This window comes from Gasterosteus aculeatus, chromosome 21 (assembly GCF_964276395.1).
Source record: "Gasterosteus aculeatus chromosome 21, fGasAcu3.hap1.1, whole genome shotgun sequence".
NCBI lineage: Eukaryota > Metazoa > Chordata > Actinopteri > Perciformes > Gasterosteidae > Gasterosteus > Gasterosteus aculeatus.
In genome coordinates, this window is record NC_135708.1 from 8,544,038 (window position 1) to 8,568,558 (window position 24,521).

Sequence of the window (24,521 nt, forward strand, 5' to 3'; positions counted from 1 at the left end):
TTAACGGGATAGTTTGGCTGTTTTACAGGGGGGTTATAAGAGGTGCTTATCCATGGTCAGTGTTTGACCTGCTGTTTGGAAAAGCAGGCAATAGGATCTGCAAAGAAGCTAAGTTATGTACTGCTGTGGACGGGGGCGTTGGGAAAACATATTTTAGCCAACATACATGAGTTTACAACACTAGTGCCTCATTACATTGTTCCAGCTGTGTGCTGTATTTAGACAAAGTGCACTGGTCTCCAAGAGAATGTATATAAATAACCACAGATATAAGATACTAGTTTAAAAATCATAATAGGCTATCGTTAGACAGCAACAGACAAATACATAATAACCATTTTCTGGCTATTTCACGTGGAGCTTCCAAATACTTCCCCAACTCCTGGAATCACTCTGAATGTGTTTGCAATCATTTCTAAGAGAGGATTTTGCGTGCTGCTGCACCTTTCACTCTTTCCCTGACATTGTGACAAGCCATAGGTTTCCTGCCTGTTTCTTCACCTGGAAACGGTTCGGCCGAGGTGAAAAAAGTACAACCTAAAACCCCCAACGGGTGACATTGATGCATACAAAACCTCAAAGAGCAGTTGTGTCTTAAACCTAATTCAGTGGTTTACATGGTTTTTACACTTCCTCGTGGAGGCTGCCTGGAGATACTCCGAGCTTTCTAACCTCAGCTATTCCAACCGACATGTGAGTCAAATTATAATTGTGGTTTTTCGGAATTAATGACGCTTTTTTTCACTTTGTTTTCACAGGGTATAAACCGGGAGGGGGAGCAAACCAGTGATGTGTTCGAAGACATCGGAGCCCTTCTGAAGAGCACATCACCACATTTCGCACAGAACGCAAACGAGCAGGTACTTATGCAAATGCAATTATCATCAGCGTCTGTGTTGGAATGCTTCTTTGTCCCACAAACAGGGTCCTTCTCTTCAAAACCTCTGATATGATGGCCGAGGCTGTGTGACTCTGAGGCGTAAACAGAGTTGGGGTTGTGTAATCAGTGTCTGTGCTGCTCTGGGCTAGTGAGCTAGTGTCTGGTTGTCACTGTGGTGAAGACTTTTCTAAAACCGACCTCCTCCGTGTTCCAACATCAAAAGAGCACGGCTCCACAGCACCCACCAGCTCCACCAGACCCCCTTCCCCCCCGAAACACACACGCACAGACAGACACCGACGCTCGTTTCCAGACACTGCAATACGCGTGATTTATTCAGTAGTGCTATTTCCTGCTTTAGTAATTTGACGACATAACAAATCGCCTCAATAATAGATTCCAGATGCTCTCCAAAAATCTGTTAATCATTTAAAAATCTGATCTTTCGGCGGGGTTTTTCTCACTCAAGCCCGTTGGAAAATGTGGCATCATCGAAATATCTACAGGCCACATTCCGCTCATTGCCGGCATTGGATCGATTTTTTTTTTTTTGTCCTCAAAGAATCCTAGTTTAGATATTTGTTTTGCTGTCATGTCATTCTCCGTTAACAAAAGAATAAATATGATTCTGAAAAGTGTATGTGTAAGGACATATCAGGCTGTCAAAGAACAATTGAAAGTACAATTGTCTGATTTTTTTCCCAAAACAAAGGGCCCGATCATTGTGCAGAACTGTAGGAAAAAATGCTTTTTACAAAACTTCTTATTGAATAGTCCCATGGGATTTTACATGCAATTACTTACTGTAGTGTCGCTAACTGTCATTCCTTCACAGACCTTCTTATGAACCAAAAAAGCACTATGGAGGGAAATGTGGTCAGTTGGCCACCGCTTTCGTCCAGACGTTCATAGTCCCCAGAGGATCAAGCTTAATGACTTTGGTGATTTCCTGGCATTTCCTCTATCGCCCCCTGCACGTTACTTATACATTCATAACATGTAATTAAGCATTCCGACTGTGGGTGCGTAGAGAGCATGGAATCGGCGGTTTGATCCCAGGTCCTGCTAACCCGCGTGTCGCTGTGTCCGTGGGCAAGAAACTAATCTCCAACATCGCTCCTGTAGCTGCGACTACTCTGTTTGAATGGTGTGAATGCTGGTTATTGATGGGCAGGTGGGACTGTGTATGGTAGGTGCTGTCATCAGTCTGTGAACTGGGTGAATGATGACATGAAGTGCTTTGAGTGGTCAAAAACTAGAAAAGCGCTATACAAGTACATTCCATTTACCATTGGAACAGGTGGCTTTGACTAAATCAAAACGATCTGAAAGTGACGGGCACAGTAAAAACGTGGACGCTGTGGATAAGTGTTGCGGGGGCACAAATCATTGTCCCGATCTTTTTTACTCAGGATTCTTTGACTCCTTTGACATGTGGCTCGTGGTGTCCCGTACATGTTGTCTCACTCTTCTGGCGCCTCCAATTGAGCTAATCCCCTCCACGTGACGGGGTCAACACAGGAAATGCAGCACCTTGAAATCCGTCTGATGATTGACTGCTGGCGACGCCATGTGCATCCCGAGTCCCATATATTATGTATCTGGGGTTCCTCTTGTAGAATTGAATGATGGTCATTGAATGAATGATCATTCAGGTTTTATTTTGAGGATATAACATCGGCCGGTTGTCTGTCAGATACACCATCTGGCACGACTGCTGGTTTCGGTTCCCTGATTGCAACCAAAACGTGGAAAGGCGACAGCCAAAGATAACAACAGCTAATCCCGGAAAATATTGGCTCCATAGCAAAGTTTCTTCTAACGCCTCTATCAGATCAGACAGCCTCGGTGAAATGAGCGGAGGCGGCCAGAGGAGGAAAGGCCTGCTACCCGGGGAGGAAGCCGCCTCGCCTTTCGGCTCAGTGTTACGGATTTGTTTTGACATCGCAGCATGATTGGGAATTGGACGTGCAGTGTATTTGCATGCAAAGGACGCTCAGCGGAGAGAGAGAAGCTCCCAGGGGTTTGGTTATTTGTTTTGGTTATTCACGTCCAAAAATGAATATGGGCCACGTCTACTGTCATAATCAGTCAGGACCGGCACGCTTGAATCTGGCCACTGACAGATGTTTTATGGCCAGTGGCTTCAGATTTGCTGCCCTGCTGATTTTCCATCAGTCCGGATCAAGTAATTAGATCCAGTCTACCACAAGCACATGCAAATAATAGGAGTTTGGGTTTTATTAGTCAAAGGAAGAACTAGGAAAAGTGCTGATGATTGAATGTCACATGGTATAAAAATGCTTTTTGAGTTTACAGATGCAGGCGTTGGTCTTGCCTAATGCAGCGTTTCGTGTTTTCAGAAGCAGAGAGGCACCTGTATAAGGACTTTTTACCCTGGCATGTTAAGGAATGTGGAGTTATTCAAATATAGCAGAATTAAAAAAGATCGCTTTGACTAATGTTAAGTCCGACTGCGGCTCTGCAGTCGGGTGAATTGACTTGTATGTTCCCAACGGCAGGTCACTTTGTGTTTTATGAAAATTACGTCTTTGGAAAAGGGATCAGGCATGCTTGGCAACACAAGCCTTCATTTCTTTTTTCCTGCCCTTAAAAAACATGCCCCTAATAGCCAATGGCAAGCTGCTTCTGCAGAGCAAGTGTCTCTGATTAGAAACTGTCTCGCCTGCAAACCACTTGTATGTGTCTTGTTGGCATTCGTGTGTAGGTTGTAAAGTTTGGTCTCAAGACCTTCAAAACTTTGAAAACAGAAAAAATTTAAATAAAATGCACAAAGGCACTACTTTGTCTGTGCCAAGTTGCGAGGTTTTAGGTGGAGGAACGCACAGAAACAATAAACTTTTTGATATTGTTCGGGCCAATTTACAGAGGGGGACCTCCTCTGTGTAAAGCGTTGGGAAAGTGTTACTCAATTTGTAAGCCTCTAAAACGACGGAAATTGTTATGCAGGTCGTGCATATTTTAAAAAAAAGCTTTTATGGGAGTTTTATGTTTTTCATGTGTCACTGATCCTGTTGTCATTTTTATATGCCTGTTCTCAAAAGTGAACACTTTGTCAGACATTAATATGTAATGTGTCCGACCTGATGAAGAGAAAGGCAGCATGTCACATGATGGGTGGAAAGTACAGTACATGTCACTGTCAAACATCAACATCACTTTTTATTTTCTCTTCATTCAGAGAAATGCACCACCACAGCACAGATGGCTTTACAAATAAATCTGTGGATACTTCACTGCTGGAAATTTCAGTGTAAATTAAAAGAGTCCCCCCCGCTTTCCCTTCATTTTCTGGTCGTTGTCTTTTTCCACTTACCAACAGGATTTTGAAGCTCAAGAACTTCCACCAACACAAAAGACCCAGCATGTGGAATCGGTTGATGCAGAGGAACAAGGCCAACTCCAGAGGTCTGACGAGCAACAGGAAAAGAATGTGCACGAGAAGGCAAAGCAGCAGCATGCGCCGAACAAGGCCCACGACAGGAAGAAATACGAACCATGTCCGAGGTGGAAGAATCTGGGTCTCGTGTCCCCGTGTGGGTATGTGATAATTCCTCCCTCAACATCCTCAGGCTACTGCGCACTGTGCGAGATGGGGGTCCCTCTAGTTGAGGCTTTAGATGACAGCGATGCCAGGCCTTAGCCACATGTCCTGCAGCAGTGCCAGCACTCGCACATTATAAAGAGACGGTTATGTGGTATTTCTCATTTTAGAGTGAGTGAAAGTGTTCCTTATTACACAAGGATTAAGTTAATGGACACGTTCACACTGTGGAAACCCTTTCTGCCCTATTACAGACAGAAATGTTGGGGAAAAGTCTTAGAAACAAATACAAAAGATCTGTCACATATGGTCTTTGATTGATAAATGGATCTAGCAAGGGCTGAGCTGTTGCAGCTGTACCTTGTGATAACTATACCCATTTGAGGAGAAACTGGCTCACGATAAAAGTATCTCAATTGCAACAAAAAAATAGTGCCCCACTGAACCCATGTCTGAAATTGTTAAATAATGATTATGTTAGAAAAATAACCATTTTAAAAATAAAAGCAGACGTAATGACTCTTATTTCACATCATTATAGTGGAGCATAGGAAAAGAGTCTGGTGGAATACAGAAGAAGAAGCTGTGCGTCGGAGCCGAGAGCAACATGAAAGCCGACTTCTCTGTGTCTTCTTTGTCTGGACGCCTGTCCTCCTAAAAGATCAGAATTGGTCAGAATCTGAAAAGGACAATTTTCTGCTGGGGGAAGTTAACCTCCAACGCAATTTAGGAACTGATATGAAGTCCTGTTTCGCAAGTCTTGTTGTGTAAAGTGGACGAAAAACCTGTGTAAAGGCCTTTTTCCTCCTCTGGCTCTTGGCGGCTACACCTTCTCAGCTGTCTCCACACTCGCGTCTGCCAATGCATACAGCATCATAAATCGACTCCAGCCACTGTTCGCCGATTGCATTCTTTGGTGGTCAGCATAGATGCAGTAGAGACCCCGGGGCTTATTCACTCAGTCACAGTCACGCCTTACGAACACCCTGGGACCGTCTCTGTAGGCCTAAATTGGTTCGGTGTTCATCATGTTTGTCCCTTGAAAACATTCGCTCATATCGCATACAATGCGCTCCTGGAAATGCTATTTGTACGGACATGGGAAACTGTCTCTTGGCAGTCCAATCTGAATATATATATATATATATATATATATTACACCAAATTTCATTGCTCCACTGCTACCGATTTCCAGGGTTTTGTTATCCAAGTGGTCCGAGCAACTTGGAAAAGCCATCTGCTCCTCTGTTTGCATCAATGGCCCTCTGTATATGATGATGACGGCTACAGTCCTCTCGTGACATTATTTCAATCTTTATTTTCCTGCTGCTCAGACCTAGAAAGTTCAATCTCCACACTTGAATCTCCAAATTCTTAATGGGTCTCCTTATGTGGGATGACCATGCTGTTTTTCCCATTTAAGACACAGGAAAAGAGATTTTATACTCCCTCCTGTTGTCCTTCTATGTATTATCTTACATGCACACCTTTCTACATCATTATTTACGTTCAAAGGTTCACTATTATATCTTCTTCTTTGTGTGCAGTAAGACCCCAGCAGGATCCGTGCCAGTGGACACTTTCAGCGAGAGTTCATCTGAGAGTGAGGAGGAGGAGGAGCAATCAGAGCGCCGTCCAGAGAGCGACACAGACCTACCTTCTGAATATTGGCAGATCCAGAAACTGGTCAAGTACCTCAAGGTAGACGAACGTCACCTGGCACGCCGCTTTTTCCCCTCCTCTTGGTTCCAACCCAAAATAGTGATTCGTACTGAGAGCTTTGCAACTGCAGGGCACGGCACGCCACAGACCGCAGCGTCCAATGTTGATATTCTGTCGTCCTGAATAGCTTCTACAGACACGCAATGCATAAAGGCGCAGAAAAAATACCTGGTGTCCAGACTGACAGTTCTCCAATCAAACCTGTCTGTCAGTCATACGAGGGTGCCAAAGTAAAATAGTAACCAAAAAGAGGATGTCAGATCAAATAAAGTATATATGTTCCATTAAGCAGCGCTTCGTAGGGAAATGCTCATTGAAGGGGCTGGCTCGGCTCCTGGGTTCCTGTTTTTTTGACAGGGGCCTTTTTGGTTGTAATTGTGCGCCAAGGGGGGGGGGGGGGGGAAGAGCTGTCTGACGGCACTGTAGCAGCTGTACGCGCTGTTTGCCCCCACCGCAGAAGCATGAAAATGAAGCACGCCTGTGATGGTTCTGACAGGGCATATGGTGAATATTAATGCGTCAAAAAGGAAGGAAAGAAAAGAGAAATGTAAAAAAATAAAAACGCCATTGACCTAGACTGGCTGGGAATGCCTCAGAGGCTTGACTTGCACATGGTCCATCCTTACACACTCAGTGCTCCCTATTATCTGTTTATCTGAACAGTGTCATTCAGACACGCTGATTAGAGTAGACTCTTTGTTTACTGTTTACTTTATTTTGACTGGAATCTCTTCTTTGGCTTGCTGCAAAGCAGTCCCGTTTTATTTAACAGCAAGAACACCGAAAAAGCTGCTTCGAATTGGTTGATGTTATTTTAAGGGGGTTATAACAGTTTGCATTGGATATTTTTACACAAAGCAAGGTTTCACTAGCAGATTTATGTTCTGCTGCTCAAATGAGATCGTTCAGAATAAATCTTACATTGAACACGCTGCTGTAAAAGTTTAAGATCTCTGTATAGATATTTTTAGCTTAGCAAAATATAATGGGAGGAAATTCCCACTCTGAAGGCTGGCAACTCCTGCTTTCCAGAGAGGAAAATAAGGAGATGTAAATGATATGAATGAGGCAAATTCAGATTTCAAAAGAAAAACCTCATTGGTTTGTGTATTCAGTGCTTTTCAGTGGGGTTGTGGCAAGAGCTGCAGGCTTGTGTGTGTGTTCCTTCTCCAATGAGATGCAGCTCTGCAGTAACCAACATGTTCCAGAGTTCTATCTGTCTGAAAACCACACAGCATAGTTATTTATGGGGTTTGTCCAGTAGTCATTTTATAATATCATTACCATCAGACGCTGAAACTTACCCTGAGCCAAGTTAAATATCTGTTTTATTTTAAGAGATCTTTTTCTCCCCCCCACCCCCCTGCCCCCTTTTCCTCATGCACCATAGACAGCCATCTGTACTCTAGGAAGTTGAACACTTTCATAAAGCGACACATTGATCTTCTGTTTTGTGTTTTAATGACATTTATTGAGGAATGTTTTCCCGATGTGTTTGTTTTTACACTTTAACTGGAGATCTGTGCTTGTGAATGGTCACATGGTCGCTCTCGAAATCAAGCGTACGCAGTTCATTCTGTGCTAAGGAAGCACGTGTGTAACCCCGACGTGACATAATGTATTCTAATTCCAGTCTGTGACGTGTCAGTGCCGCAGTACAAACATCTTATCATACTTTATATAGTTAAACCCTTATACAGAACCAGTGAAAAATGTAGACACCGTCTCTCAGAATGAGTGTCCACACTTTTGAATGGCACTGTGTGTGTGTGTGTGTGTGTGTGTGTGTGTGTGTGTGTGTGTGTGTATTAAAGTCTATGAATACAAAGATATATGTACACACCATCCATAAACAAACTAAATACAAGCTCACTCACATAACAGCGTTGCTAAAAAGAATAACGAGCAGTTTTACTAGTCAGGACTGGATGACTTCAAGCGGTAGTTGAGCAACTAAGCCACAAATGTTATTTGAGTATTTTGTGTCATTTCAAATAAAGACCAAATTCTCCAGCTGCTATCATTTAGGTCGGCCTGTGGCTTTCTAAACATACAACAATTTTCATATTCTTCCAGATGTAAATATTGTGTCTAAAACACAATATGTTACTAGTTACCTGGTGGACATTCCAATACAGAGAGTTCATAATCCGATTATTTTGTTTTTTCTGAGCAGATGGCTTTTTATAATTTTTTTTAAACAGTCACAATGAAATAATTCACCAAGCTGCTTTTCAAAAGAGTCCCTATGAGCTTAGCCTTTCTCCATTTGATTGAGTTTTTAGTACCAAAAATGTGCTCTTGATGTAAATACCGTAGAACAACAAATCTGAGCTGGCCCCTTGTCACACATGGTATTGAGTTCAAGCCTCATTAAGTTGCTCCCCCTCTGCTGGGCAGTCCCAGTACTGCTGCCTGCCCCCTATGACAACCGGTCCATTAAAAACTACGCCAGTCTCTCAATGGTAGGGAATTTAGAGCTAATTATGTTGAAAGCATTTTTTGATGCACTCAATTAACACATTTTAAGTGCCTGTGATGAATTTACAACATGTCTAATGGGGAGAATAATTGCCTCCTTATGATTTAAGCCCCTTTTCAATCCAAACGCCTGACTAGACGCCTGCTCAACGTGCACTGTACTCATTTTATGACAGAAAAGTCTATTAAGTGATCAGGTTTTATGTTATAGGAGATCCTATGTCAAATATGAGGTAAGGAGCAACCAGTAATCATTCATTCTATCTTTACAGTACCTTTCTCAATTATAGAGCAGGAGATTAGGTTTGTTCTTTTCATTAGTAGCCTTCCCTCCAAGTCTGCTGCAGACTGCAGGGAAGTATGAAACCTCATGCATCCTTTGTGGCTTGACCTCTGCCAAGTCAACTGCTTCCCTCCTACAGTGAGCTCTATGAAGCTCTGGCAGTGGCTTGTGTCCACCTGTCACCAATCCAGTACTTCAGACATGCACGTTTATATTTCTGAGCTCTTATGCTCACTATGCACGCTTAGCCCCGCTGGTATGTAGTCCATGCCAAAACAAACTCACGCTCCAAATATATACCAAGAAAAAAAAGGATATAATTCTATTCATAAAAAAGGTCAACATGGTACTACGGACAGCACTTTTAACCCCATCCCTGCTCTCACAGGCTTAGTGCTGTAATTTATAAGGGGGGGGGGGGGGCCACGCTGCCCAGTCTGTCTCTGCAGAATCCAGTCTGCTGCTCCAGAGCAACCAAACAAGAATAAGACTTAATTTCAGTAAGGGGAAAGGCATCTAGGCACCTGCAATACAGGAAGAGACTAAATACGAAAAGCATCTTCAAGAGGCTAAGATTGAGCTCACCTCGATCACTCATACTCCTTCTATTCATTTGTGTGATTCTATCAGACAAGATGATGAAGCACATTTATACAATTATCTTTAATCATTACTGGATTAGCTGCTAGTACATTTGTAATTAATGAGTATTTTTTCCATATTATATGTCATTATTCATTGTGGTTAACACATTTTATGTCCCTTGCTCAACTTAAGTGTTTTGCTTTGTGAGTTATATAGACATATATATTCTTTTTCCACACATTCTGCTGCCCCTTGTTGAAGCGAATGCCAATATGTCCGACTTTTTAGTCCAACATATCTTTGTCCTCACCTCAGCACCCTTTAGTCCTGACTTGCTTATCTTGTTTATTAACCATTGGAAAGATTCATAGTCCTAAGAGTACATTTTGGTGATTCCCTGGCTTTTGCTTTTGCACAACTATGAGGCTGAACCTTTGTGGTTTGCAGTGAAATAACTTGAAAATAACTATAACCATAACTAATAAAAGCAACTATTGATGTATTGCTTCAAAATGTTCTATGGATATGTAGGGTCCTTAGAGAATAAATATAAATCACTGTGGTGCCACAGGTAGGTCAACATTTAAACTTTTTAATGGGTCTAGCTTGACATCTCCATGATAGATGGATACATTTTTCATGGTTTCGAGGATGAGTCCCCGTGACTTAGTTTGTTGTTTTAACCTCAGAGTGAAATGTCTTGACTATGCTTGGATGGATTTCCATCAAATTTGGTGCAAATAAGGTAATTTGTCAAAAAGTCCTTTTATTATTTTGGACAAATTGCGTTCTTATCAGGCTGTGCTGATTTACTTACTGATTTTTAGAAAATGGTAGATTTAATTCATTTTTAAAGGACAAAATGACCCCCGCGTTAAATATTAGCTTAGCGTTAGTATAAATAATTGAATACTGTTAATATATCCCAACCATGAACTAGAACAGATATCGAACTACTTCATTCATCGGTTCCCCTTTGAGCATCTGTCTGCCCCATAATGCCCAGAGAGAGAGTGTCAAAGATCCTTCACCATAAAAGATTGTCAGATGTTGTCAATGTTAGAAAGAATGTCGACAATACTTCAAGACCAAAGCTAACAAAATTGGAAGCACATGATCGGTTTTCAGTTTTCCCGACTATCACTCCGAAACATAGCTTTCTTTGGGGGCGGCGGGTTGTTTTTACAAGGTTCGAACCTCGCCTGCCGAGTCCTTTTGAAGAGTGAGAATGGAGGAGACAAAGGGAGCCGTGGATCCACTGCTGTTAATAGGCAAATGGTTCACATTTAGTCTAGCATCGGGATATGGAGAACACATGTGGCCGTGATCCTGCTGTGTAAGAGTGCTGCTTTCGGGAGGGAGATATGATCAAACACCATTCGAGACTCCGGTCATACACTGATAATGTGGCCCCTCCATGAAACCGATAACTGCCCCAGCCTTCCCTATAGTGACGGCTATTTTCTACTCTTATGGGTAGCCGATAGCAGGACTTGTTCCATTCTTACGTTCGGTTGAAATAATACATTTGTGGCGGTCCTGACGTCTTAAAATGTTTTCAAAAGTGTGCAACTAATAAAGGCTTATTGCGCTTGGAACGGTAGAGACGGCCTTGAATCTATTGACTGAGTACTCCAACCGTAGCGCATTCAAACCACTGCAGGAAAGGGGATAATATTTGATTGTTTACTTGCCAGGAGATTTTGGACAGGACGTTTCAGTATCACGTATCAAAGCTATGTGGCAGTTCTAGTGTTACAGCAGCTAAGCGTTCCATTTGCGTGCCACTAGCTTCTGTTTTATCCGACTGCCGATTATTTTTTCAATTTCTTTCTGATTTCTGATCAAAACCATTGCATGTCAGAAAGGTTTGTTATGCAACTGTGCAACGCTAAATTTAGGACAAAACAGTTTGAGAAGGTTCCACCACTAACATCAGGATTTCCCCACACGTGTAATTTTAACGACACAGGGTGTGGTGGTTGAAACACCCCCCTCTGTATGAATGATAAGCGACTTTGAAGATGGATGGATTTTTATTTTTATTTTTTTAGAAAACACATTGTCATTTCGTTGCAGTGAAAAAAACTCTCTTTTTCTTTACCCCATGTCTGTTGAGGCGCTTGACTTGACCCTGCCTAATCATAGCTCTTGTTGACTTAGTAGTGTTGTAGCGACTAAGTTGCTAATTGGTTTAACATGATACGTATGTATACAGCTACTGTCAGCACTTGTTCTGCATTTTGAAAAGCTGATTGTACCTTAGTTGCAGGCTTCCAGTGCTAATAGTGTTTGTTTTCATAGTCATGGTGCTGTTGCCAGAGCTCGGTGCTCTGTTAGCTAGTTATTTCTTTCCATCAGTGTTTACCGCCACAAAGCCAAACACGTACCAGGATGTGGTCTAAATAAAGCCCCCCCAGCAGGAGTTGTGTTATGGGGTTGAACAACAGAGGGGAGAGTGAGTGAAGGAAAGGATGCTCAATGTTCTCCTCTCCTCTTCCCTTTTTTCTCCCTTTTTCATTCACTCATGTTTGGCTCTTATTCTTTCAGGTAGGTGACCAGACTGCCACTGTGCTCACTCTGTGCGCCATAATGGACTTTAATTTGATGCAGGAGACGTGCCAGCTGGCCATCCGGGATGTAGGTGGCCTTGAAGTCCTCATTAACTTGCTGGATACAGATGAAGTCCAATGCAAAGTAAGTAGCTGTGGCAAAGATGGACCCGGATGGCCTACAGGCCTGAACAAAGCTGCGTGTACCAGCCTGTGTTTTAGTTACAGAAACGGTGTGCTGTGTTTACTTACTTAATTACTCTCCAGTGGGCCAAATATCTGCTATGTGCTTTTAAACCTGAATTCATTTTGTCTCTACTTTCACTGGTAACGTCGGCGAATGTTTCATTACTACATATCTCTGTAACTCTGAGCACAGATGGAGAGCTCGTGTTGGCATTACAGTTCCTTCTCCATAAATCAGTTTTTCCAAAATATGTGTTAAAGTTGGTTGCGTACGTGTCTTTTTTAGATTGGATCTTTGAAAATCCTGAGGAAGATAAGTCACAATGTGCATATCCGTCGAGCCATTGTAGACATGGGAGGCCTGCAGAGCATTATGAAGAATCTGGACTCGCCGGTCAAGGATCTCAAGGCCTTAGATGCTGAGACCATTGCTAACGTGGCCAGATTCCGCAGAGCGAGGAGAACCGTCAGGCAATATGGTGGAATCAAAAAACTGGTGAGGATAAGAAAAGGCTGCCATTAATTTTTGTTAAAAGGATGTACTCAAAAGACTCTGTAATCCTTATATGAAAACAGATACAGGAGGGAAAAGTGCAGACCATAGCCTCATCTTTCTATATTGATTAGCAACTTTAAGTTCTGAAAACCTTTTGTATTAAACTACAAAAACTGGAACCTTTTGGAAAACAGGATGACGCATTCTTACGATTGGAGCCACATGGTACCATTACTTATTCACTTAAAGTGTAAAACACGTATCCAGATTGCTAAACTAGGTTTCGATGCATAGTAATTCAAATTCATTCCCTTTTCACACAGTACGCGACTCGCCAGTTAACGCCCCATTCATCTTTTTACCCCCGGCCTTTGAACATAGCATGGCGGGTGCCGTCGTAAAACAGATAAAATGTCCCCTACATCCTCTGACCTGCATCCATGTTTGTTGAAAGAGGGACCTTTGATTAGAGCCTCCATGCCTTGTATATTTTCCTCAGCCCCAAATCGGATGTTCTCATGTGAGAGTCCCTCTCGGAGGCAGATTAATTTCAAGCTACGCTATGAGACCACCTTTGAACTGCTCTGTGTGTAATAGCTTTGCCTGCTCTGTCTCACTGGCCAGGAATTATGGATTAGAACACTGAATGATGGCCATAAATCGTCTCACTGGGCTCTTCAGGCTTAACATCAACATCTGTCCTGACAGTTTTCCACTCCTAGCATCTCAGGCTGCTTCATCCTTGCAGACCCAGTGGTGATAGAATTTTAGTTACACCCATAATCACTGCCAACAACTTGCTATTCTCTGGTGGAATCCTTAATTATCACTCTAATTTTCTTTTTTTTACTTTTCAGTCCTTGAATTCATGTGAACTTCACTTAGTTTGTGTAAAAGCTTTTAGGTTGTTTTTTTTGTTTTGCTATAACATGTGCATGTCTGCACTCATTTCATTGTCTCTCTCTGCTCAGGTAAAGCTGCTGGACTGTGTCCCCAATTTAGCCAACCTGACCGCAGAGCAGGAGAAGGACGTGGAAGTGGCTCGCTGCGGCACTCTGGCACTGTGGAGCTGCAGCAAGAGCACTAACAACAAAGAGGCCATCCGAAAGGCCGGGGGCGTTTTCATGCTGGGACGCCTGCTCAAGTCCCCACATGAGAACATGCTTATTCCTGTGGTGGGCACCCTGCAGGAGTGTGCCTCTGAGGTGAGAGGGGGAACCTGCTGCATGTTGTTAGAAACAAGTTGTCAACTCTGATACTGTAAGATATTCAAAATGCAACACATTTATAAATATGGGACGTAGAATGATTTTATTTTAAGGAAGATAAGGCTCGATATTCTTTTTTTCATTGTCATAATCCAATAATAGACCCTATCAATGGGTACTGGGTCTGCTGCATTGCCTTCTTTGGTGCTATAGAGCCATTTAAACACTCTGATGAGCCAAACTGTTGTACTGGTTGATATCTGGCCTCTTTACAATATCCATGTAGACAGATGTATAGTATGTTGCCACACTTACATCACACAACTATTGCAATGGGATTACTAAAATCTGTTTCTTATTAAAGATAATACAAAAAAATGGGTTGGAGAAGTATGACGCTTACCATGTGAAACCAACAAGGAAGACATTGGAATCATAAAAAAACAGCAGTCCACTTATGTGACATAAGTACAGATTAGTTGTGTTGTGTCGCTATAGGAAAAATACAGGATTGCCATTCAGACTGAGGGCATGATCAAGGACTTGGTCAAAAACCTAAGCAGAGACAACGATGAGTTACAGATGCATTGTGCCAACGCAATCTTCAAGGTAACTTTTTTTTCTAATGTTATTGACGGAAATTAGGAAAAAGTAAGTAAAACGAAATGCTAATTTAGCAAACATGTTTTTCTCACTTTCCTCTCAAGGGCTTCTTTAGAAAAAGGGGCGCGGGGTAAAATCCTTTCGAGCTGACCCTCTCTTTTTGCTTGCAGTGTGCACAGGACAAGCAAACCCGTTACCTGGTGCGCCAGTACAAAGGTCTGCAGCCACTGGTTTCTCTGCTGAGCAAGGCGCACAACAAGCAGCTCCTGGCCGCCGCCACCGGGGCCATCTGGAAATGTTCCATCAGTGTGGAGAACGTGACTAAGTATGCTGGAGCCCACGGTCTCTCCTTATTACGTCTCATTAGCACACCCACACACACCCACACACACAGATATAAAAGCACACACTTAACATACCAGAGATACAGAAAAACGCATCGTTGCCATATCTTCCGTGACGTGGTTGTAATTAGTCATAACAGATTAGTGTGCTCGAGATAAATCCATCACAATCCACAGGATCAACACTAATGAGCCTCAGTTTAAAACAAAGGGGGTTACTAGCAATGAGGCATTTCACCCATATGCGCCCACAACTTATGAAAAATAGGTTTCCGAAGACGATGTGTTTCACAGCAGTCTTACAGAATATGAAAACAGAACACCACTAAAGGGTTCAACCGACTAACGTGCATTGTGGTCTTCCTGCCATCAAGCACATATGTTATTTTTATTGGGGGGGCTCTCATTCATTCACGACTGGTGTTCACTTTTTCCACTGGTACTGCATACTGCTGTCATATCTCCCTTTTCTTTGCAATTGTTTCTGGCCAAAGTGATTACGTTGGTGAAATGTAAAGTTTTTGTATGAATTATGATTGCTTTGATCTTTTATGTGAGTGTTTGCTGCAACTGGACACGCTGATTTGCTAGACTTGGGTGATGTGTTGGTACCGAACTGTTGGCACCGAACCCAAAACAGGCACGCTGAAATAATCAGCACTGAGATGGTGATTTTCTAATGTCAGAGGACGGAGGCTGAAAGAGCCTTAAATCATTTGTCATGTAAGGCAGAGGTTTATTTAAGTGTCATTTGGCTTCATTGGTTCGGCACTGACCCTTCTGGAATGTTTTTTGACTTTTACTTTAGGAGGATTTTTAAGGCAGTAATTTTCCTTCTAAAATGAATAATTCCGGGGAACCGTCCCTGGCAGCTCCTTCCAGTTTCAGTGATCCCTTGAAAGAATGGTTAAGGTGTATTTATTTTCTTATTCAGTGTGAGTCCGGCGACATAATACATAATCCACATGCAGTAATTGAATACCATGGTAACATTAATCAACTCAAAACCTGTTCTCCCCAGTGTAGCCAAGAAACTGATAAGACATTGTCTTTGAATTATTTATTTGTGGTAAAGAATATTTTCAGAGTTTAAGGGCTTTTCGCCGAGGTAAGATTATGTTGAAATTATTTTTGACTCACCAATGCAACATAGTTCAAAATGCTACAGAATCCAAAAAATAACAAGATGCAGTAGTAGCATTCACTAGGATCTGTCTTCACTTCATATATCATAACTGACAGAATGATATCCTACATTTAAAGTCCTCCAAACTGAAACTAAGAGTCTGCTGCCACATTGAGTTAAGAGAGGATTCCTTTACAGGAGCAGCAGCATGTCAATAACATTCCTTTAAGGCAAGATGTTTTGGATCAGATCGCTGTTAACTCGAGTCATCAGAAGAAAACCATTTGGCAGAATTTAATTCATTTAAAGGTTTGTTATGTCACTTTTCAGCCTCAGAGTATCTAAAAACAACTAGAGCCCTTTTATATATTTTATTGAGTTGTGTTTACATTTCACAGGACTATTTCCAATTCAATGTTAGAAATCTGTTATTTTGATGAAAATACTGACGTGCTTTATTTCTTCTCTCAATAGGTCATATCCTGTTGCCACATGCGTTGTTGCTGTGGCTGTCCTCAAAGTCAATAATTGAGTTTTTATCCAGTTTTGACCATTTACTTTTTCTGTCTTGTTTTAAATGTTAGTCATCAAAAGCTTTTTCTTAATGTAAAAACTGCTTCATCTGGTTTCTTTATCAGATTTAATCACCAACCCCATTGCATTGGAGAGGAGACCATGGGTGATAATTTATCTACTGGTAATAACCTCATAAATGATGAACACATTGGAATCTTGAACAGGAGACGCTGACCGTAATGACGGCAATGGCTGTGAACTCCCATGATTCCTTGCTGCCACGAAAACATATTGTGCATTTAAAAAGTATCGTCAGTAAATGATTAAAGCCAAAGGATTGTCTTTTACTCTATAAAAGCGGTACAAATTAATATGGCAGTTTAGAACACTTGCTGCAAGTTCAGGCTCTCTGCCACACTTAATGACTTGTCTCAGTGTTGCTATATTCCTACCAATAATAACAATACTATAAATAATTATAATGATGCCATTAGTCACATGTAAGCTACATTTAGTGCCACTTCATTTAAAAACATTACAAAATTTTTGCGCTCTCTCTAAATTTAACATGAGATCTCCATGATGTGATCAGAGCGCTCATTTTGTTTTATATTTTCTGTTTGTGTGCATATGTGTTTTAGTGAGGGTGTTATGTTTCTCTTTTCTTTTTTTTGGGGACAATGTGGGCAGTCGAGTGTGAGTGAAGGTGGCCACTTCCTCAGGAGGAAACTGGCATGATGCACGGCGAATGTTTTCAATGCACACTGCTTTTTGTAGTCTCTAAGGCTCATTTGAATCACATACAATGTCTAGGTCAGACAAAAGCTTGGAATGAAGTGACCAAGTCATTACTGTCAAAAATAAAAGGCTGCTAATGATAGCAAGGTTTCAAGGCCATGCGCTCATTTCAGAATCAATCATTGGGTCTGAGTGTGCTAAAATGGAAATCATTTTGGAATATATCTGGCAGCACGGAGAGTCAGGGGGTGTTCTCTTTTTCTTTCATTAAGTACACGGTCAACTGAAAGAGACCTATATAAATGTGGAAGTCTGTACAGTATAGAGGTCCAGGCATCACCCCTAAAGACAAGCAGCATGTGCTCGCAATTTCCCTGATTAATGATGCATCAAAATGAGAGGTGATTGATGCCCCAAAATTTAATTACCCAAGTGTGTTTTTTTTACAGACCAAATAAGCGAGTGTTTTTCATTGAATATATCAAGTAGAGGTATTTACTTGGGCCAGGCTTGAAAATGTCTTCGTAGAAGTCGTAATTGGAAATGCTGAAACATTCAGATTTATGGACACCCCGATATGTGGTCCCTCGAGTCTGTATACTGAGGTGTTACGGACACACAACAATGCTGTAAAAAATAATTTTAAAAAAATAGTGAGGGAATAACTTTGCAATGGAAATTCACTACTGCCAACTCAAGCTGAATTTGCCAGCGCAGTAACGTTTGGGGTCAAGATTGCGGGGTTTGCTTCCAATTACTGACTACCCCGCAATCTTACATCTATTCCAGGCCTGTGATGAGCAGGCGGTAATTGCCCCTTCAAATAATACTACCTCTACCCTACCTCACAAAAGTTCTTTGCTCAGTAGGAGTCATCCTCCACTGTGCAGTTTCCTTTAAAAAAAAAAACCCAATTAATCTGTTGTTGTCTGATTTCCTGTTGACCTCTTCCTTCATTGTCATTGCTTAGCATTTCTGTGTTTTTATTTTACCTCCTTAAAACACTAGCCACTACAGAAAGCAGCATTTGAGCTTTCTGCACTCAGTCGAGTGTGACCAGCGTTGATGAATGGGAAAGGGAAAAGGTGGACAATCAATCATCGAATGTGCTGCACAGAAGCCCCGCTGTGGTTGCTGGGTGCTCTGACAGGCCTTGTCTGGAGTCCAGGGTTTGCAGCCCTGTGTGATGTTACGCTGGCCATCCCGTAGTTACTCTGGCAGGGATTGGCTTTTCTTCTTTCAAACGTTATGTCCGCTATAACAAGATAGTTCTGCCATGGTCAACGATGACGGAATGACACTTCAGTGATGGCATAGGAAACACGTTGTCATCCTTGAGAGTGAAATTCACCGTTGGCCGCTCCTCTTTTCATTAGATGTGTTTTCATTTGCAAGAATGGGCCATGTGTTGGTGGACATTGACCAAAAACCAAATGACTGTATGACCAAAAACCGTAACTGTGAATAAAAACTTCACAGTTACAGTTAACTATACTATCAGCAGTTTGTTGAGGCTTTTTGCAACCGCATTGTATCCCTTTTAAATGTTTTATTGTAGTTGACCACCCTATAGTGCTGGAAAACCAGGAAAAATTACAATAAAAAAAGGGAGGGAGAATTTCAAAGCTACAGAAAAGCTTTTGTTTATGCAAAGTATGTGCAGGGGACAACTGTGAGTAGCCGTGGGAAAGGTGCCTGGACTGCTAGGTCACAGCGAGAGATCTGTGGTTGAGTGCACTCTAGCGGCTAAAACTAATAGCATCTTTAGCCACACTGGTGGTGTGTCTCTAGTGATGGCTACATTGGCGGTCTGTTGGCCTGTCCATCAGTTTAAATCTAGACTGAAATAACTCAACAATTAACTGATGGATTGTCAAAGTAGTTTTAGTGACATTCCCGGTCCCCACAGGCTGATTCATAAAGGTGATGCCGTGAATTTTCATCTGGCACCGCGTACAAAGTTTCACTATGTTTAGTATGGGCATTCATTCCCAGGGGATGCATCCCAAAAATTGCGTGATCCTCTGACTTTGCACATATGCATAGCTACACAATAAGGTTTGACATTTGTTATGACAAAAATAATGTTCCCAGAATCTATTGGAGTCCCTGCACTCATGTCCTCTCTCAGGACCAATTGTGCTAACCGTTTTTCTCCACCTCCTTAATAAGTTCATATCTTCAATTTGTCTACTACTTTGTGACAAAACACCATGGTGATAGTCATCAGCCTCGGCTCTGACTCATGGCTTTGCCGAACGATTATACCTTCTTTAGAGCAGCCTGTTAACATTGTCATTAGCATGCTGATGTTAGCATTTAGCTCATAGCACTGCTATGCCTATATCACGGCTTTAGACTCTTCTTTCATCAGTTGATGTAATAAATAAAGAAGCCATTAGCCAAGATGACGCACTGTCCTCTTCTCCCCCCTCTACAGGTTTCAGGAGTACAAAGCCCTGGAGACCCTGCTTCGCCTCCTGACTGATCAGCCCGAAGAAGTTCTGGTAAATGTTGTTGGAGCTGTGGGAGAATTTGCCCAGATACCTGACAACAAGGCCACCATCCGCAACTGTGGAGGCATCAGGTCGCTAGTTAACCTGCTGACTGGAACAAACCAGGTGAGTCGGTTTTTATTTATTCTTTTCTCGTCGCATATAAGGTAATTTCATATTTGAACCCTGTGTTTGTACGGTAGATTGATGGATTACATGTACTTTCAATTTGTGTCATTTTACCAGGCACTGCTTGTGAATGTAACCAAGGCAGTGGGTGCCTGTGCTACTGATATGGACAACATGATGTAAGTCTTCAACCAGCTCACAGGGACATTTGGAGGACAATTTACACCAGGCTCAGAACAGCCCCATGTGAGGTGTCTCTTAAGACATCATTAGTGGCTTGCTCACAGTTATTACTGTATTACCTCCAAACACAAGAGAATGACACCAATTCCGGGACCCAAACACATTGTCATGAACCTGTCATGGGCTGATGCTCAAAGAAATCCACGTTCCCTTAAATTGTAATTATGCAGGTACATTTCCCTATCATTCCCAGCTTAATAACAGATTTTAAAAGCTTTGTTTATTGTACCTGCTGTGTTAAATATGGTTGTGGTGTGATTCCCAGTGCTTTACTAAAGTTTTGTGGTCACTGTCAGGACTCAAGCTAGTCAGACAGGCATACCTAAAGCCCTACCCTGTCTAAGACTACTTGGCTGGGAACCACAGTCCAGAGCAGTCTTTGTTCTGTGTTCATTTAACCTCACCCCAGATATTGCAGAACATTGTGGAGCTTCCATCTGCGTTTCATTGCTTTTACAAGACTGTTATGGAGTATGAGATCCTTCGTAATTAGCAGTGGACGCAAACACAACTTAACGTCTGAGTTTGCATTGTTAGTGAGCCTAATGGTAACACCCAAGGGATTCCATAAAACATTGAAACGTGTCAAAATAAAGTCACTGAACTTCACACAAGGCGTCGGTTCATCGCGCTTTCCATGTTTTCTCATGTTATGTATATGACGGCCAGAATGGGTCATTTTTCAGCCTTCACGCTTAGCTGTAAACAGAAAGGTCTCATTTCCACCATTGCTTGTGCTTTGTGTATGTTTTGTGGGAATGGCTTATTTTGAGACATGTATGTGTACAGTAGTTTGCTGAGCAATTAACATAACTCTGTTTCCGGCTCCAACCCAACCCTGTTTTTCCAGATCCCCAGTAATTAGACGGTATTTGCCAACAAATATGATGATGATGTACTCCACACAGTTAGCTACAACATTCTTGTCAGTTTACATGACTTCATTTGACCGACTGAAAACTTTTTTTTCCTCTACTTCCTTCTGCTGATCAGCACAATCATTCCCTCATCGTCATTCTAATGCAGGTCCACCATAAATACAGAAAGTCGCCAAAAAACTGCAATCGTTTTCAAGTTTTTCATGAAATACTCATGTGTTTGTTTTCATTTCTGACCAGTAGGCAGTGTGCGGTTAATGACATAGCGCTTTCCCTCAAAAGTCCTGTGTAGCTACAAGAGTGAACACACGTTGCTTAATGCCTCCCGGGTCTGTGGTCTCCTCTAATCCATCACTGTCAACTGCAACTTCATTGCTAATCTGTTTCATACCTGCTTCATGGGAAGACAGAGCTGTTTTGGCAGATGATGTGATGCCTCACTTTTTGTTTTCGGGTCCGGATTTAGGAGGCCCTGTAGACTGGAGTCTGGTGTTATGATCCCCGTAGACTGATTTATGTGGAAAGGGATGACAGATGGCGCGGGGGACGTCCCTGATGAGTGTTCGCTTGTTGCCAGTCATGGAGATACTGTGATTATTTGAATAATTATGACAGCATTCAATGTTGGCCTTGTTGGTGGAAGCACACAAGGAACACGTTACATGTTATTTATACTAGATGATGGGTGCACTGTGGTGTAATTCTTTGGGTTCCCAGACCCTGACTGCAGTTTTGACTACAGTCATGTATGCAGCGTAAAATACAGTTCATGCCTAAGTAAACTTCACTTAGGCCCTTTTGAAATATAGAGCGACCTGTCTCTGAGTTTGTTTGATTTGGAAAGAGGTCCTCTTCTTGGCTCAGGTTACAAGCTACCAATACAAAGTGTAAGTTTGTCTCAGTTTCATGTATGAAGCATTATACACAGATGTATGTATGTTAATCTCTGGCCCTGGCAACGCTGTGCATTTCCTCGGAGAGTGCTTCAAGTGAGCAGACAGTTCGTGAGTTTAGGTCAGCAGAGAAACTGAGAAGGACTGAAGGCGAGCTGTGATGAAAAACAAATGCTGGAATTGGTCTATGGGAAACAAACAAGATCAAAGTAGTTCGTCTTAAATCTTTCAAGCATCCCTTCCTCTAGTTCACCTCATCCTACTTTTTTATCCCTCTCTCCCCACAGAATCATCGACAAGCTTGATGGAGTCCGCCTGGTGTGGTCCTTATTGAAGAACCCCTGTGCAGATGTTCAGTCCAGTGCTGCATGGGCCCTTTGTCAATGCATCGAGAATGCAAAGGTAAAGAAAAGTGCATGTGTCTTCTTCCTCCATCCTGTGTCCTGTGTGAGCGAAGCACACCGAAGGCACATAGAATACCACAAAATCAAAGAGGTTGGCAGGGTTTGTGTTCGTTTCACTCGCAAAACAGAAGCCTGCTTATATCACCATGCTTGTCTCCTAAGCTCTCCCTCCAACCTGCTGCTGCTGCTGGGAGGTTAGCAGGGGCAGGGCTGTGTCAGAGGGGGCTTACATGAACTCCGGGCTAATACAAAGCAGAGCAGCCTCCTTGGCACACTGACATTGGCGAGTTGCGACGCAGGCAGGGAAAAAGACTGAGTAATATCCTGTGCCATGGCTTCTAATTTCCCTGCTGAAATTCCCTCAACATGCTAATAGTTACGCAATCTTCACACAGGGCATAGGGTACCAGATAGTTTCTGTTAACCCCCTTCCCGAAACAAAGCACTGCTCCCATGCTTTGCAAAGAAACGTACAACATCGTTATGAATACCACCTGCATCCTTTTAGACATAACTATGTGTATAATATAATTAAAAGGTTCATCATCACAAAGCATCTTCTTAAGAGAAAACTAAATTTTACATACCAATGCCTGTCTGAAAGTCTTATGAAGTACTTTTTCAAGTCTCCAATGGGAGAACCGATGGGGATGTGTGAAGTCTGATCATTTGAAAATGAAAACTTTTCAACTTTTCTGAAGTAAGAAAGAACTGAACTTACCAAGTACACCCATTTATGCTGAAAACACCCAGACTAGAGATGCTTCTGGTATCTATTCAAATACCTGAAGTTGTGTATCGGCCATTACCAATTATTACCAGTTACCGATCCGATACTAGTGTGTCGCAATGTAAAAATTAACGTAATCCAAATCTGCGTGTGTGTTAATCATCCAACCACCACCTTAAATTATTTTCCCTGAATTAGACATCCACACCTCCAGGCACAATTCATACCCCCTTGACAGGTCCCTAAGTATGTACTGCATGTATGTGCCAGTCATTTCTTTACTGATTTACTTTGATCTTTAGAGAAGCTTTTCTTAGTAATTAAAAAGAAAGAAGAAACACAATGCAAGTACTAAGGGAAACAAATTATTGTATTTTCCTTTACAATTTTTCTATGATTATCAAAGAAATACGCTTTTATTTTCTATAAGTAACTGCTTCTTAATAAACATAAAGTTGACCTACACCCAATCCCGAATAGCATTATAATGAAGCCAAGTTGGAAAAGGTTTCCCAGCAGCTGCTACGCGCTAACGTTAGCTTGCTCTCCCGCCCATTTCAACAGTGATTTGTTGTTGATGATGCAGCATGATCCGGGTTATTATTAGGGAACGTGAGTATTTAACCACAGTAGTGCAGTGCATGTGTACAGTACAAAGGACAAAGAATGTTTGGAATAGAAAGGATAATCCATCTTGTTAGAGGAGTGCAATGCTGAATTAGTGGAGTACTGTCTTCAAACATTGCCACGTCACAGGCCTTTAGCTCGCTACTCTCATTTCGGTTACACATGAACAGCTCTTTGATCCCCTTGTGCTCTTGTATCATTTCCAACGACAAACGTAATGCTGTTCTATTAGATTATCGCTGTGATTAAGGTAAACAGCTTGTCAGCGGTGCAATCTGGTTAAGTTTAAACAGACATATTGGGGCCAGACAGGTGTCTTTGGGGTGAAGCTCTTTTTTGGGGGGCTGGAATTTCTCTGGCCCAGGAGTGTAGCAAAAATGCTGCGTGGCCACCATGTGCAGTGAAAAGGGGGACTGCGGACCCTCTGTTCAGCGCTAACAAAGTTTGACAATGTTTGTCTGGACGTCAGTGTGCCAATTTTGAGGGAAATTCATGAACATGCTTTTGGGGTGAATTTCTTGGGACAGGAGCAATGACAAGACCTAAATAGCGCTCTCGGCCCATAAAGTTGAGGAACTTGATACAGCTGCTTCGGCGCAGTCATTATTTAGATAGAACCCCCATGTGCTTCTTGTTAGCGGTACCAGAGTGGATTCATGAGAGAGCCGTGGTATCAATGCATCTGCTGGATGCTCCATACAGTGCTGCTGCTGCTGCTCTGTGGCCACAGTTCCACAACTCCCATAGTACCGTACAAGTACCGTGAAGATTTAGTAGTGAATCATCCAATCATCTCCTCACTTCAATCAAGGAAGCACAACCCTCCCAGTCGCATGT

General features: G+C 42.2%; 1 protein-coding gene across 5 annotated transcripts in view; it reads left to right on the forward strand.

The window, feature by feature from the left end:
* The window catches only part of odad2 (outer dynein arm docking complex subunit 2), a 55,803-nt gene that overhangs the window by 22,381 nt on the left and 8,901 nt on the right, over positions 1-24,521 (forward strand). For 2 of the 5 annotated variants that reach the window (XM_078096974.1, XM_040167722.2), the window contains exons 7-17: positions 759-860; positions 4,224-4,441; positions 5,993-6,146; positions 12,067-12,213; positions 12,541-12,750; positions 13,722-13,955; positions 14,457-14,567; positions 14,732-14,886; positions 19,726-19,906; positions 20,027-20,088; positions 22,211-22,325. In XM_078096974.1, the coding sequence (XP_077953100.1) occupies positions 759-860; positions 4,224-4,441; positions 5,993-6,146; positions 12,067-12,213; positions 12,541-12,750; positions 13,722-13,955; positions 14,457-14,567; positions 14,732-14,886; positions 19,726-19,906; positions 20,027-20,088; positions 22,211-22,325 (1,689 nt within the window). The remainder of the gene's footprint in view (positions 1-758; positions 861-4,223; positions 4,442-5,992; positions 6,147-12,066; positions 12,214-12,540; positions 12,751-13,721; positions 13,956-14,456; positions 14,568-14,731; positions 14,887-19,725; positions 19,907-20,026; positions 20,089-22,210; positions 22,326-24,521) is intronic. The other 3 variants (XM_040167724.2, XM_078096975.1, XM_078096976.1) reach the window with 3 other exon arrangements.